This window comes from Python bivittatus, unplaced genomic scaffold (assembly GCF_059951505.1).
Source record: "Python bivittatus isolate LINGU-HERP-01145 unplaced genomic scaffold, Pbiv_v1 ctg000690_np1212, whole genome shotgun sequence".
NCBI lineage: Eukaryota > Metazoa > Chordata > Lepidosauria > Squamata > Pythonidae > Python > Python bivittatus.
The window spans coordinates 3,108,719-3,123,152 of record NW_028277096.1 but is presented as its reverse complement, the minus strand read 5'-3'; the positions used below and the strand labels follow the sequence as shown (position 1 = coordinate 3,123,152).

General features: G+C 39.4%; 1 protein-coding gene across 2 annotated transcripts in view; it reads left to right on the top strand.

Moving 5' to 3' along the window:
* The window catches only part of ELP3 (elongator acetyltransferase complex subunit 3), a 97,354-nt gene that overhangs the window by 24,931 nt on the left and 57,989 nt on the right, over nt 1-14,434 (top strand). For both annotated transcript variants that reach the window (XR_015798151.1, XM_007435118.4), the window contains exon 8: nt 8,788-8,949. Coding sequence is in view for 1 of the 2 variants with exons in the window: in XM_007435118.4 (XP_007435180.1) it covers nt 8,788-8,949 (162 nt within the window). In the remaining variant the exon portion in view is untranslated. The remainder of the gene's footprint in view (nt 1-8,787; nt 8,950-14,434) is intronic.

Below are 14,434 nucleotides of genomic sequence, written 5' to 3'. Positions count from 1 at the left end.
AATCATGGTGGAAAATAAGTATTTGGTCAATATCAAAAGTTCATCTCAATACTTTGTTATATATCCTTTGTTGGCAATGACAGAGGTCAAACATTTTCTGTAAGTCTTCACAAGGTTTTCACACACTGTTGCTGGTATTTTGGCCCATTCCTCCATGCAGATCTCCTCTAGAGCAGTGATGTTTTGGGGGCTGTCGCTGGGCAACACGGACTTTCAACTCCCTCCAAAGGTTTTCCATGGGGTTGAGATCTGGAGACTGGCTAGGCCACTCCAGGACCTTGAAATGCTTCTTACGAAGCCACTCCTTCGTTGCCCGGGCAGTGTGTTTGGGATCATTGTCATGCTGAAAGACCCAGCCACGTTTCATCTTCAATGCCCTTGCTGATGGAAGGAGGTATTCACTCAAAATCTCACGATACATGGCCCCATTCATTCTTTCCTTTACACAGATCAGTCATCCTGGTCCCTTTGCAGAAAAACAGCCCCAAAGCATGATGTTTCCACCCCCATGCTTCACAGTAGGTATGGTGGTCTTTGAATGCAACTCAGCATTCTCTCTCCTCCAAACACGATGAGTTGAGTTTAGACCAAAATGTTCTACTTTGGTTTCATCTGACCATATGACATTCTCCCAATCCTCTTCTGGATCATCCAAATGCTCTCTAGCAAACTTCAGACAGGCCCGGACATGTACTGGCTTAAGCAGGGGGACACATCTGGCACTGCAGGATTTGAGTCCCTGGCAGCATAGTGTGTTACTGATGGTAGTCTTTGTTACTTTGGTCCCAGCTCTCTGCAGGTCATTCACTAGGCCCCCCCATGTGGTTCTGGGATTTTTGCTCACCATTCTTGTGATCATTTTGACCCCACGGGATGAGATCTTGCGTGGAGCCCCAGATCAAGGGAGATTATCAGTGGTCTTGTATGTCTTCCATTTTCTAATTATTGCTCCCACAGTTGATTTCTTCACACCAAGCTGCTTGCCTATTGCAGATTCAGTCTTCCCAGCCTGGTGCAGGTCTACAATTTTGTTTCTGGTGTCCTTCAACAGCTCTTTGGTCTTGGCCATAGTGGAGTTTGGAGTGTGACTGTTTGAGGTTGTGGACAGGTGTCTTTTATACTGATAACAAGGTCAAACAGGTGCCATTACTACAGGTAACGAGTGGAGGACAGAGGAGCCTCTTAAAGAAGTAGTTACAGGTCTGTGAGAGCCAGACATCTTGCTTGTTTGTAGGTGACCAAATACTTATTTTCCACCATGATTTGCAAATAAATTATTTAAAAATCAGACAATGTGATTTTCTGGATTTTTTTTCTCATTTTGTCTCTCATAGTTGAGGTATACCTATGATGAAAATTACAGGCCTCTCTCATCTTTTTAAGTGGGAGAACTTGCACAATTGGTGGCTGACTAAATACTTTCCCCCCCCACTGTATAATGTATTTATAATTATAAATTAAATACATATGTATAAATGGCAAAAAATTAAAGGAAGGGGGTGAGTTTGTGTACCTTAGGAGAATACTTACTAAAGATTGGGAAATAGATGGAGAAATCTTAAGATAAGCAAATGCCAGTGGAAAGATCGTCGATAGTATGTGGTCTCGTGTGAGGAATGAATGTTTGTTGAAAGACAAGCATTCTGTATATTATGCCTTCCATTTCTGTGACTATTTCTTACATATACTATATGCATATGCGTATGTACTAGAATCTATAAAAGCTAAAGCAAGTAGAACTAATGGTGGGAGAAATAACAGCCCTAAAATCTTCTTCCTTTAACATAGAATCTTGCTGTTTAACAACTCCATTTAGTACATTTCACCTCTCTCAAATAATCACAGTTGCCATGAGACAAATGCATAAAGACAATACCTTTATCCAGTTTTTTTAAATCCAATTTGTGATTAACATTTTATTATTTTGCAAAGCTTGCATATTACTGTATAAACTTGAGTTTGAAATTTCCTTCTTACATGCCAAATAAGCTTTTGTGGCCTCTTTCCTGATTCTCTTCTATCCAAAAAAATTTTTTTTCAAGCCATTTAATGTTTGGTTTGCTTGGCCCAGAATAGAACAAGTTCTATTCCATCCAGCTTTGGCTGAAATACTGACTGTGGTTCAAGATCTGTCTCTTTAAATTATGTGTTTGTGTCCCCGGACATTAGTTATTTTATTTATTTGTAAAGTATTTCTAAACTGCTTATAAAATAACCCTAAGGATAGCTTCAGTGTAAAAATATAAGATATAATAAAACACTGCAATAAAACTGAATTCATAAAAGCATCCATATAATTGATAAAAACAATAAAATGTGCCCTGGAAGGGTAGGGATGATTTGTCAGTAAGTAATTCAGTAGCAAGAATTGTTCTGCTAACAGATGGTAGCTGCAGAGCTGTTTACTGAGATCAGCCAAGTGATAGCCCAGTCACTACAATAAGATTTCTAATGTGCTGTAGTTTGTTCAAAAATCCTGTTTGTGTGGAGAAAAGAAGATTAATTGAGTACAGTTCAAAGCTGACTATTCTTATTAAAGAATTCAGGCCTATACTGTTGAAAATAAGAAAAATATCTGATGATATCTGAGATTATACATCTCAGTCTCAGGCCAACCAAGTGATTCAGTCAAGGTCCTCGTCCAGTATCTGAAGACTGTGCAGGTTTGGATGGGGAGGAACAGATTCAGGTTAAATCCTGACAAGACCCAGTGACTGTAGATATTCCAGACCCCTGGCTCTGGGGATCTTCAATCTTTGGTCTTAGATGGGATTGTACTTCCTCATTCAAGACAGATGTGCAATTTGGGGGGTCACTATGGATTCACTGCACCTGCTCAAAGAGCAGGTAGCAGCTGTGGCCAGGAGGGCCTGTGTACCAGTTGCAGCCTTTCCTGGACCAAGAGGCACTTCAGTCACTCACCTTAGTCAGCTCACAAATGGATTACTGTAATGTGCTTTACATGGGGCTGCCCTTGAAGACTGCTCGGAAGCTACAGCTAGTCCAGAGTGCATTGGCACAAACAGTGATGGGCATTCCTTGTTATGTCCATGTGACACAACTGCTCTGCAAGCTGCACTAGTTACTGGTTGGCTTCCAGGTGCAATTTAAGATAATGGTTATCACCTATAAAGCCCTTTGTGGCATAGGATCTACAAGACTTATTGGGAGTCAGGTGCCCTATAAATTGTGTGTGTGTGTGTGTGTGTGTGTGAATGAATGAATGAATGAATGAATAAATAAATAAATAAATAAATAAATGCAGCAATACAAATGGGAAGCATGATAGGAGATAGTTGCCTAATCTTCGGGTAGAAAGGTCATCCTGAGTCCTTTTAGTACCTGTTATATTCCCTGTTGTTGCCATTCAGAGTATTCATGGAAGGGACTGTTGAAGGCACCCTACTTTTCTTCAAGCTGTTGTCCTTTTCCCAAGTAGGAATGCCTGTCAGACTTACCCTAGAACATATTATCAATTCTACTGTGAAAGTGATTTGTTCCCTAGAATTAGCATTTTAATTGGTTGGCTTCACCTCAGTATTAAACTTGCAAAAACATTGCACCAAATCAGAGTACAGTTTGGGAGAGGGAGCAAATCATGAACAATGCTGATGTGAAATGGGATGTTTTGACATTTGTCAGCCAAAATTCACAGTTTTGACATTTACTCTTCTCCAGTGCCAAACAGCAAGTCTGGTTGGGTTACAAGGGAAAGGATTTGCAATAAAAGTTAAAAGCAGTTCGTTTCCCCTGATCTCTTCTGTTTGCTAGTTTTAAATAGAACAGTTTGGTTTGCTACAGAATACTGCAATATACCTCTTAACAGGAGTTCTTAATATTCAACATTTCTGCCAGTCAGCAGTGCCTTTTCTAGGGTTCTCTGTTCCATTCCCTCTCACAGTAATCCATTTTCATTTTTCACTCATACTCAACATCCCATGAAATTCAGCACTAAAACTCTATCCAGGTTAAGAGATGGGCTAAAAGTATGCCAGCTCAGAGAAGTGATGTCCACTCTGAGAGTGTTGGGGAGAGAAGTAGGGTTGGGAATGCCCCCTTTAGTAAAAATTACTGGTAGCAAAAGACCCACAGGCCTCCTGTAAGTTTTCTGATATCACAGGTAGAATGAGAGATATGGCACCAAAGGTCACTTATCCCCACCCCCACTTCTCACCCCCACTTTTCCTGATACCCTAGGAACAGTGGGGAAAAATGAGGCCCAATCCTGCCTTTGCTCCACCCATTCTTGCCACAAGCGGCAGAAATGGGGGAGAGAAGGGGAAGCAGGTATACTCACCTTTTCCTGCAGGTGTGCAAGCTGCAGAGCCATTCCCAATTCAATAGACTTTTAGACAAGTTCAGGACAGTTGCACTGAAATTGTAGGAAACCTTCATGATACAACTTCGCAACCCCCTTTCTCCTTATGATACAGCTGCCCAATCCCTCTGCAGCTTTTTTTGCACTTGGGTCAAACTCACGGGGTATTCTTGATATGTGTCAATAATCTGCTGGCAGAACATTGGATACCTATATAAAAAGGCCCCATGGCATAGGCGCTCCAATTGAATGATAGGGAAAAAATCTTTGTAGGTAGCACACCTGTGGTGAAATGGAACTTCCATGGGAGTAAGCTTGTCTGTCTATTCCAGTTCTCTTGACCTCAAAAATTTCAGCTTCCCCTGCTTTTCTTTACATTGCTGCTCCTGAATCCATGGGTTGCAGAAAAAGGAGAGAAGTAGGGGACAGGGGCTCCTTTGCTGGTAGTTCTCCAATCCCATTGAGATGGGAAAACTGACAGCAAAAGACATGTTGACTGTCCCACTGCCAAAGGGCAAATGACCCTGTTTTGCAGTGGCTGGGGTCAGGGGGCAGAGGGAATGTACCCACAGTAACCTCAGGGAGCCAATAAAGCAGGACAGGTCCCCACCCCTACATTTATTCAGACCACTTTATGACAAAGACTAAGCCACTTGGCATGGCTTATGCTGGCAGGAATGGAAGAACACTTCTGAAGCCGAGCGAGGAAAGACAGGTAGAGGTTGTGTTTGTGATGGGCCAAGAACAGGATGAGGACAATGGATAGTGAGGTATCTGTGCATTGGAGCAAGCAAGAAGTGCAGATGAGCCCTGCGTCTACTAAATAACTCAAAACAAGGTACCCCCCCAAGCCTTTTTTTCAAAGATTATAGTTATACAAGCCTTGAGGATAACCCTCTTTATTTACTCAGTGCTTTGGTTGTGATTCCATTGCTGGCACTTATTTCAGTTCAGTATTGGAGGAAATGATAAAGAAATGATTCATAATTATCTCTCAAGATGCTAGATGTTATAACTTCACCTAGAAGGATGGGTTAGGTGAACCTGCCAAGTTCTCTATCATGGACAAGCTGGGCCCCAGCACGATGCCCAAGTCAAAATTATCTCCCAGACGTTCAAGACTCTCCACCATGGATCCAGCCTCAATAATACATCATTAAACTCACAAGAATAGCACTGGTTAGAGTATAGAAAGATTAAAAGCCAAAATGAACAATTATAGAGGAAAATATTGTGGGAGTAGACATAATGGTCTGAACACCCATTTGGCATCTTCTGGATCACACAAATGACATTCGATGGTAAAACCACCAATTTTCAGTTGTGCAAATATTCAACTCTCTCTCTCTTCCTCATTCTCTCTCTCTCTCTCTCCTGCATCTAACAAAATTGGCATGTTAACAGACCATATTTAAAACATCCCCAAAACAACTCCAGAAGGACCGAGAATATTCCTTCTCCCTCCAATAATGTTATGTCACTGAATATCCTTCTTGCAGGTTCTTGTTGTTACTCAGTTCCCTGCTTTGGTGTAGAGATACGCTCAGTATTGGCTGGATATACCTTTTGCTCCTTATTTAGAATAGGGTCAGTGAAAACCAATTAGCTTGGCACAGGTGGGAGGTATGGGTGGATTGGCAACTTTCAGCGTAGAATTCCCTACATAGGAATTGTACGGTGCTGGAAGGAACATTTGTCATTCCTGAGCTTCTTTGAACCTAAATGGCCTGATTGATTCCCTGATGGTGTCCTATACTGTGACTGATTCCTAAACCACATCACTTGCTTTCTCATCTTCTGAAGTCACTGGTAGGAATCTGACTTGGCTTCTGGACTGTCTTGTTGACTGATCTTGTTTGCCGCTCTGGTCTATGAATAAACTTCATAACATGCGTAAATTGTGGATTAGGCAACTCTGTTTTGCCTGTATTTTTCTAAGTTCCATTCAAGGGGAGGATGCTGGTGACCTGCCTCCACTGTGAACCCTCTAATGAGCTCAGCCGTTTTCTTCAAAATGGCTATTACTTGTCTGGGTTTAATAGGATATAGTGGTTATTAATCAATATACAGCTATATAGATTGCATTAATAATATAGGATTAGTATGATGTCAAGGTGTATTAAAATCCTCTAATCTAGCAGCACTATTTGAACACTTCAGTAAATACATTTCTGTAAATTAACTTCTAGATTTTTAGTGTATATACATTTATTTGCAACCATAGGTTTTAGCAAAATTTATATAAAATTACAATTTTATAAAAATTTTGCTAAAACCTCATGGTTGCAAATAAATGTATAACTCCTAGATTTAACTTGCTGCATAGTATAGCCATGACAAATAGCTACTGCAATGCAGTGTTTTGGCAGTGAGCAACTGATCCCCTGACTGTAAGTAGGAAATGCAGTTTATAACATAGTTTCTATCTCTTTTTACATTTAATTGTGTTCTTCCTCTTTAAAATACTTTTTCTACAACTTCAAAATGGAATGATTAGGTTAGAATCAAGTCATATTTCCTTCTGATTTCATTTGCCAGGTTATGCTTTGCAACAGTGCACTATATTATTGGTCATCAGCGGAAGATTTGTGTTCCATCATTCATTCATTGAAAACAGTCATCTGGAATCTACTTTTTCCTTGCAATATGGAATGTGGCTGAAAGTAAAAGCATAGGTTTCACAGTAGCTAGGAGAGGGTTTGCAGATCAGAGGCATGAGAGTGAGTTGAGTGCTGTCTAGAGAGTAGAATTATATTCTCACCAACAGGATCTAGATTTTGCTTCCAGTGGATATCAGCAGTTGACTCCTTTTGATGTTTTGAAGCAGCATCTAGAATTCAGTAGCTAGGGAAAGGCTGATGTATTCTATGTTTATGTCTCTACCTTTCTTCCCAAGGTAGATTCAAATTGATAAAGGACTAAAATCCAATGAAAGTAATAAAATACAATGCAAAACATATCAACCACTACATCATTCTCAATTCTTAGCCACATAGATAGACCTTCTTCAGGACCATCTGTCCCCAATCTAGTCTCAGGTCCCCCAACTGAGCACCCATTACCACTTTAAAGTCAAGTCTATCCACCTTGACGTTACTGCTGGTCACCTTCTCTTTCCTTACACCTTTCTCAGCATTATGGACTTCTTAGGGGAGCTGGGTCTTCACATAATGTGTCCAAAATATAGTAGTTTGAGCCTGATCACTTGTGCTTCAAGTGAGAACTCTGGATTTATTTGTTCTATGATCCATTTGTTTGTCTTCTTTGCTATTTGTTGTATTCTCAAGAGTATTCTCTAACAACAAAGTTCAAAAGTGTCAATGCTGTTTCTATCTTGCTTCTTCAGACTCAAACTTTTGATTGATAGAATGTCACAGGGGAAAGCATTGCCTGCACATTCTAATCTTTGTAGGTATAGACATAACACAGCATCTGAATATTTTTTTCCAAGGCCTTTGTTGCTACTTTACCAAGTAGTAGTTTGTGGCACAATTCTCAAACCAGCTGAACTAGCAGCAAAATAACATGTTTAACAAAGCAATACTGCTCCCAAAAGCTAGTATAAAATAATGGTAGTTTTTTTCTTTTAACTGAAAAAAAGAGGATGTCTATGGGTACATAACTACTGTTGATTGATTTTCTCACTGAAATATTCCAGATCAGTACTTCCCTAAAATGCAATCCAAAAACATTTAACTGCTGAGACTCACAAGTTTTCATTTGGGAGTAGCCAGTTCTTAATTTGTGCTAGCCTTAAATGAGGTGGCCAATCTGTATATATCTGTAAATCAGTCCCATCAAATACTAAGTTACCATGCACAGATGTGCACGGAACTCAAGGCTGAGGTTCTTTCAAGCATAGTGGACATACACATGTCTTAGGTGAGCTTCACAAATATTCTCAAGACAGTTCACGTTTTGGTTTGTCTGTCATAGAGTTGCAAAAATCCTGCATTTGTAAATACCAGAAACCCACTGATGTTGTACTCTGCTTCTTTTCATCCAAGGGAAAAAGATTGCCATTTTTTTTTTCTATACTGGAAGTAGAATTAACACTTCTTTAAACTAGTCCATATTGGACCATGTGTGAAGCAAATAGCGTCCTGAAAAGATAAAATATTCAAGCAAATGTCCTCCTTCTCCAGAGCTATTACATGAGACAGCACATTGATAATGTTTTTCAATGTAGTGGATAATTGCAAGTGAGATCAGCTCCAGACTGTCCTTCAGCAAAAGATCATAGTTTACAGAATAGCTCAGTGGCTGACTGCAGAGATTTAGTGCCATTTCTGAATGCAGCATTGTCATAGGTGTCATAAAAATGATTTGCTAAAATATTCTCTGAAGGCAGTGATTGTAATGAGCTATGCCAGCTTAGATGTATCTTGTGGACCATAACATGAACAATCTTGGCTGAACTTAACCCACCTCACTTGCAGTTCTTTTTCCCCTCACTCTCCCTTCTGCAGGTACTCTGAGCGAAGCCTTACAAAATGCATCGGGATTACTATAGAGACCAGGCCAGATTATTGCCTGAAACGGCATTTGAGTGACATGTTGTCCTATGGATGCACAAGGCTGGAGATTGGAGTGCAAAGCATTTATGAGGATGTGGCTAGAGACACTAACAGGTAAGACCTGAGGGCCAGAGGCAAAATGGGTTTAGAAATTTTTAGAGGGAAATTACACAAAGGAGAGTCTGCCAGAATCTTCCATTGAGAAATCCTGTATTTTCAGTGTTTCCTATTTCCAAGATTAATGGCTGGAATCTTGCATTATGTAGTGCAAATAGGCAATGTGGTGTTTATGGGCACTTTGCTTAGTACACCTACCAAATTCTCTTCACTACTAGACTTTTTTTCTTTTGTTATCCTTTTTAAAATTAAAAATAAATTAAATGGGAAGTCAGTGCAACTGCAAAATATAGGCCAATTTACCTTTATTTCTAAGAATGCACTTGAGCCCCATATTCTTCTGTGAAAAGCCGTGATTACTTGGAGCTCAGTGTTTTGTGTGGAATGTCCCTACCCCTTAAATTGAGATGGTAGGGATTGTCTTGAGGCACTAAAGGACGTGGTATATGCTGGGGAAGCAAGTGGCGAACAGGTGATATGTAACTAGCCATGCCAGTTATGGCCATCATGTTGTATGAGCATCTACCGACCCAAAAAGGTAGTCTGTGAAGTATAATTGTCATCCCACAAATTGTGGTAACTGAGGTGCTTCTAACTAATTGCTATTTGTAGAGGCAAGGACTTTGAGGGCTGAGTCACTCCATTTTAAAAACCATCTTGTATAGTTTGACAAGATATATAAGATGCAGCCAAAATTATCAGATTGTTGCAACATCTTCACAGCAAGAATGCATTTAGGGCTTCTTAGTTTGGTGACATATATGGCTTGGCATATATGATTGTCATTGAGGTTTATTATGGTTTGAAATACATAGGCAAGGAGAAAATTTCCTCTTCCCTCCTTCCTTATAATATTAAAATTCTGTCCTTAGAGCAAAACTAATTGGCAGTAGGTTCATGATGGACAAAAGAAAGGATATGCCCATGTGGTATACAAGTCATTTGTGCCATTTGGCAGCCCTAGGCAAGATATTATATCCTCTAGCTTAGTCATTACTTTTCTTCAATTTGAGCTCAAGCCCTGGTGACTTCATGGACACGTCCTTGCAGTTTTCTTGGCAGCACTACAGAAATGGTTTGTCATTGCCTACTTCTGGGATGTTTTATCCTGGTCTAGTTGACAGTCCTGATTTTCCTAGAGGTCTCCCATCCAAGCACTAACCAAGCTCAGCCCTGCTTAACCTTCTGAGCCCAGAGAAGTTCAGTTAAATGCTACCCTCTAATGAGACATGCTCCAGTTTACTAGATGTTAAAAGAATTAGATAAATTCATAGAGAATACATCTGTGAATGGTTATTAGTTATGGTAGCTAAATGAAACCTCCAGATTTAGTGGCACTGTAATTATGCATCCTAGATACTGATGGTGGGAAACATTACCTTTCTCAGAGAGCAGAATGCAGGTCCATAGCCTTAATCCAGCAATATTCTTAGTACTGGCAATATACTAACTTCCCCATCCCTCTCTGCTTTTGTGAAGCTGCCTCTGATGAACAAAAGTCTAGCCAAGTACAAACAAGAGTCCACTGGAGTTGGGTGGCCAATAAATTTAAATTAGTAATAATAATAAAGTATTTGCTGATTTTTATCCAAGTTAATGCAAAAGAAACACGCTGATTTCATAATTTTGGGGTGAACCAGAATTAAGGGGTTCATATGTACAATAAACAATTGGGTGTATGTTTAAGAAAGGAAGTACTCACATCAAAGTTTACCTTTGAGATGAGTCACTTTCCTGGACTCATCTCATAGGCTTTCAAATACTAGGGACCAGGGACCAAAGTTGAAAGAAGCTCAGATTTATACTTCACTATGATTGGCGCAGCGGCTTAATGACGCTGAAAGTTGCTGGCCAGAAATGGTCAACGCTTCAGCGGTTCGAGTCCAGCCTTCGCGTTAGCAGGGTGAGCTCCTGTTTCCTCCCCAGTTCCTGTCAACCCAACAGTTCGAAAACTCACGTGAGTAGATAAATGGGTACTCTCAATCCGGTGGGAGGAAAAATGCTGGCGGTGCCTTGCAAAAAGGAGTCGGGAGCAGTTGCCGGTAAGCGCGAAAAACCGTGCGTGCCCGCAAAGGGCGCGAAGCAACGGAAACCCCGCCTCCTGCGCTCGCCAGCTGGGCTCTGCTCTAGGAAGGAGGCTCTGGCAAACCACTTCCGAAAAACAATTGCCTTGAAAACTGCAAAGGACTCGTCCAAGCAGTCACTGCAGAGGTGGTAACGACTGAGCGCAGATTAAAAAAAAAAAAATGATTGCAGAAAAGTCTTAGTCACCATAAGTAATTCTAAATTAAACTTGTTCTGCTGCATATTTGCCCAAATTCCAGAACTAAAGCTCTCACTGGAGTGATTATGGGCAGATTAGTTCAGTAAACCATGAGAGATTGGGTTTGCATATGTCAGTTACTCTCTTCGGATGCAAGAAAGACTTGGAAATGTGGGTGGAGAAAACAAAAGCAATTTCTTCACACTCTGTATCCAAGAAAGAGACAATGTGCTTGATCAAGTGTAGTTGCCCTGCTCTTTGGAACTCACTTTTGGCAGAGATTCAGTCAACCTAGTCCTTCTTGGGCTTTAGGAAAACTCTGACATACCTACATGTTCCATCTTACACTGGAGGAGGGTGTGTTGTAATTGGAAGGTGGGGTTATGGGTACATAGCATTTGTATTTTTGGGGTTTTATCTTTCTTGATCTTTTTACTTTTACATACATTTGGGGTTTTCTGGGACCATTATTTTATATGCTGACATTGTTAGCTTCCTAAAGCCTTTGAGAACAGGCGGTATACAAGCAAAATAAATAAATAAATATAAATGCACTCGCTTGCATATAATATTTACACACGTGGAGACAGAAATATGTTGGTTATGTTGTAGAAGTGTGAGCTTTATTGCAGATACTTTCAAGAAATCTGAGTAACTGCTTGTAGATATAACTTTCATTTTTTATTTTTTATTTATTTATATGTATGTATGTATGTATGTATGTATCCCCAAATGTATGTATATGCATTTACTCTGGATAGTACTTTCTCATGCATTTTGCAGAAACGAAATTTGGTCCTGAATATTCAACAAAAAAGTTGCTGCCAGTTGCTACATTCCAGTTACCATATCTGTACTGCACACGTCATCCTATTTGCATTCATAACTGTAGGCACTTAACAATATCTATAAAATTCTAGTATGTGAATTAGTCTTGAAGAGGTTCATTAAAGGAATTAATACTAACTTTTCACTTTTTACAATTTCACTTTCTGCCTGCCAATATGTAATCATAATCATAATCATAAATATTTTAGAAGTATGCTACTTTCTGTTAAAAGGTAAAAGGCTCAAAGACAGCAATCCTAAAAATTCACTAGAGAGCAAAATCCATTGGTGTGGTACTGTTTTCCAGGTGGGTGAAAAGGACTAAGCAAGGAGCCAGTAGAGGATTGCAGAGATAATGTTGGCAACAAGAATGCAAGAACCATTAGCAGAACCATTAAGGGATAATAGAGGAGGAAGTAAACATCTGCTTAGACTTGGGAAAGGAGGGAGCATGAGAAATAGACTCAAAATAACTCCATCTGGTATGATCTAAGAGGGGGAAGAGGGAGACTCTGGCAGGCTTTCAGGATTCAGTTATTATACCCAACAACAATAAAATAGAATTCCAGTAGTTCCTGCAGTGCTGTAGTAGTTCCTGCAGTAGAGCAGTTCCTGTTCTGACCTGACCTGACCTACCTTGAAGGACTAACATAGCCTTTAGCAGAACAGAATTAAGAATGAAAGTGATAAAATTATTTGGGATGAAACTGAACTGAGAGAATGCTGGAACTAATATTTTAGAGATCTGTATGGAAATGATAGCAATACATCCAAAGAGTGCAGTTGAAATGAAAGCCAGAAATGTATCACCTCCCAAAAAAGATAATGAAAGGGAAGTCATTAATGCTACTAGAATATTGAAATGTTCCTGTAGTTAGGCATGGATGGCACCCATGCCTAACTATTGTAAGAGTGTCATTATTGTTCCTGTATAAAAAAGGTAACAAGTGAATGCAAAACATCGGGTGGGGGGGCGGGGAATAGGTTGTCAAGCATATCTGGAAAAATGTTTGGCAGAATACTGATTGAAGTAATATAGGAAGTGACAATTAGCAAATTTTTGGAAGTGCAAAACAGCTGTAGGCCAGGTAGGGAATGTGCAGACCAGAGTTTTGCTCTTTAGCAGGTTATAGAGAAATGTGTGAATATGAGGAAAAAAATTGCAGATTTGCTGATTTAGTGAAAGAGTATGATAAAGAGAATAGCCTTGATTTGTTTTACACAAATACTGAGTTGAATATTGGTTGCTGAATGCAGTAAATGCATGAGAACAAATGGAATGCTTAGCAAATGATTCAGTGTTGAGCAGGGAGCAGAATCTGTATATTAGAGTAGTTGTATCAATGAAAGTGGAGTGAATGATTGCAAGTCATACATAAATGGTGAGAAAGAGTTAAATAGATGCATTTGTGTATCTTGGTAGAGTGTTTACTAAAGATGGAAAAATAGAGAAATTTTATAATGTGCAAATGCTCAGCAGAACTGTAATGTACAGTATATGAATGTTTGTCAAAAGAAACAATAATGGCTGTGTATAAAGGCATGTATCTGCACCTTGTTATGTGGAAGTAAGAGTTTAGTATGTCAGGAGAAACATAAAAGTACGTTGAATGCTTTAGGAATGAGTGACTTAAGTGTATGTCATAAAACAAAAACAAAAAGAGAGTCAAGAATGGATGGATGCTAGAATGAATGTCAGTTGAACACAAAAGTGAGTGACCACTAAGGAAGTAGAATGTTGAGGTGGTTTGATTATATAGAGAAAATAAACGAGGCTCTAATTTCAAAAGAAATACATGAAGGAAGAGGGAATAGGTCAAGAGGATGGAGAAAACAGGAAAAATTGTGGTTGGATGGAGTTGATGAAAGGATAAACCACACTGATGGATATTTATGTATATAGGATTGTTCTGCATGTGGCTAACAATAATTATGTGAACTTAAGTAAACTATTGTAAATTAAATGAGTCAAATAATAAGGTAAGTGTGGAAATATTTCCACTGATGTGCAAATATCCTAACATTACCCACTTTATAATAATACCTGTGGCTTTTCACAAATACAGTAATTATCTGTCCATGATTAGGTAGCTAACAAAATTAACAATATTTTATTTGTATTACTAAATGTATTGAAATGAAAATGTTTGAAGCTGCAGTAACTTATTTTGGATACAAAAGTGTCTTGTGCAAGTACAAGAAAAGTACAAGATTATTTCAGTTTTCTTGACTTGCTACAGGCCACTTCCCCAGTAACTCATGATCCCATCACCTGCAGTTTCAAAGTGTCTCTCAATCTTCAGGAGCAGAGGATGGATGGGGAGAAGATGGATGGCTATAGTAAAGTTGGTGGGGAGGGGAGAGAACAAGAAAGAACCAGTTTTGTGAACA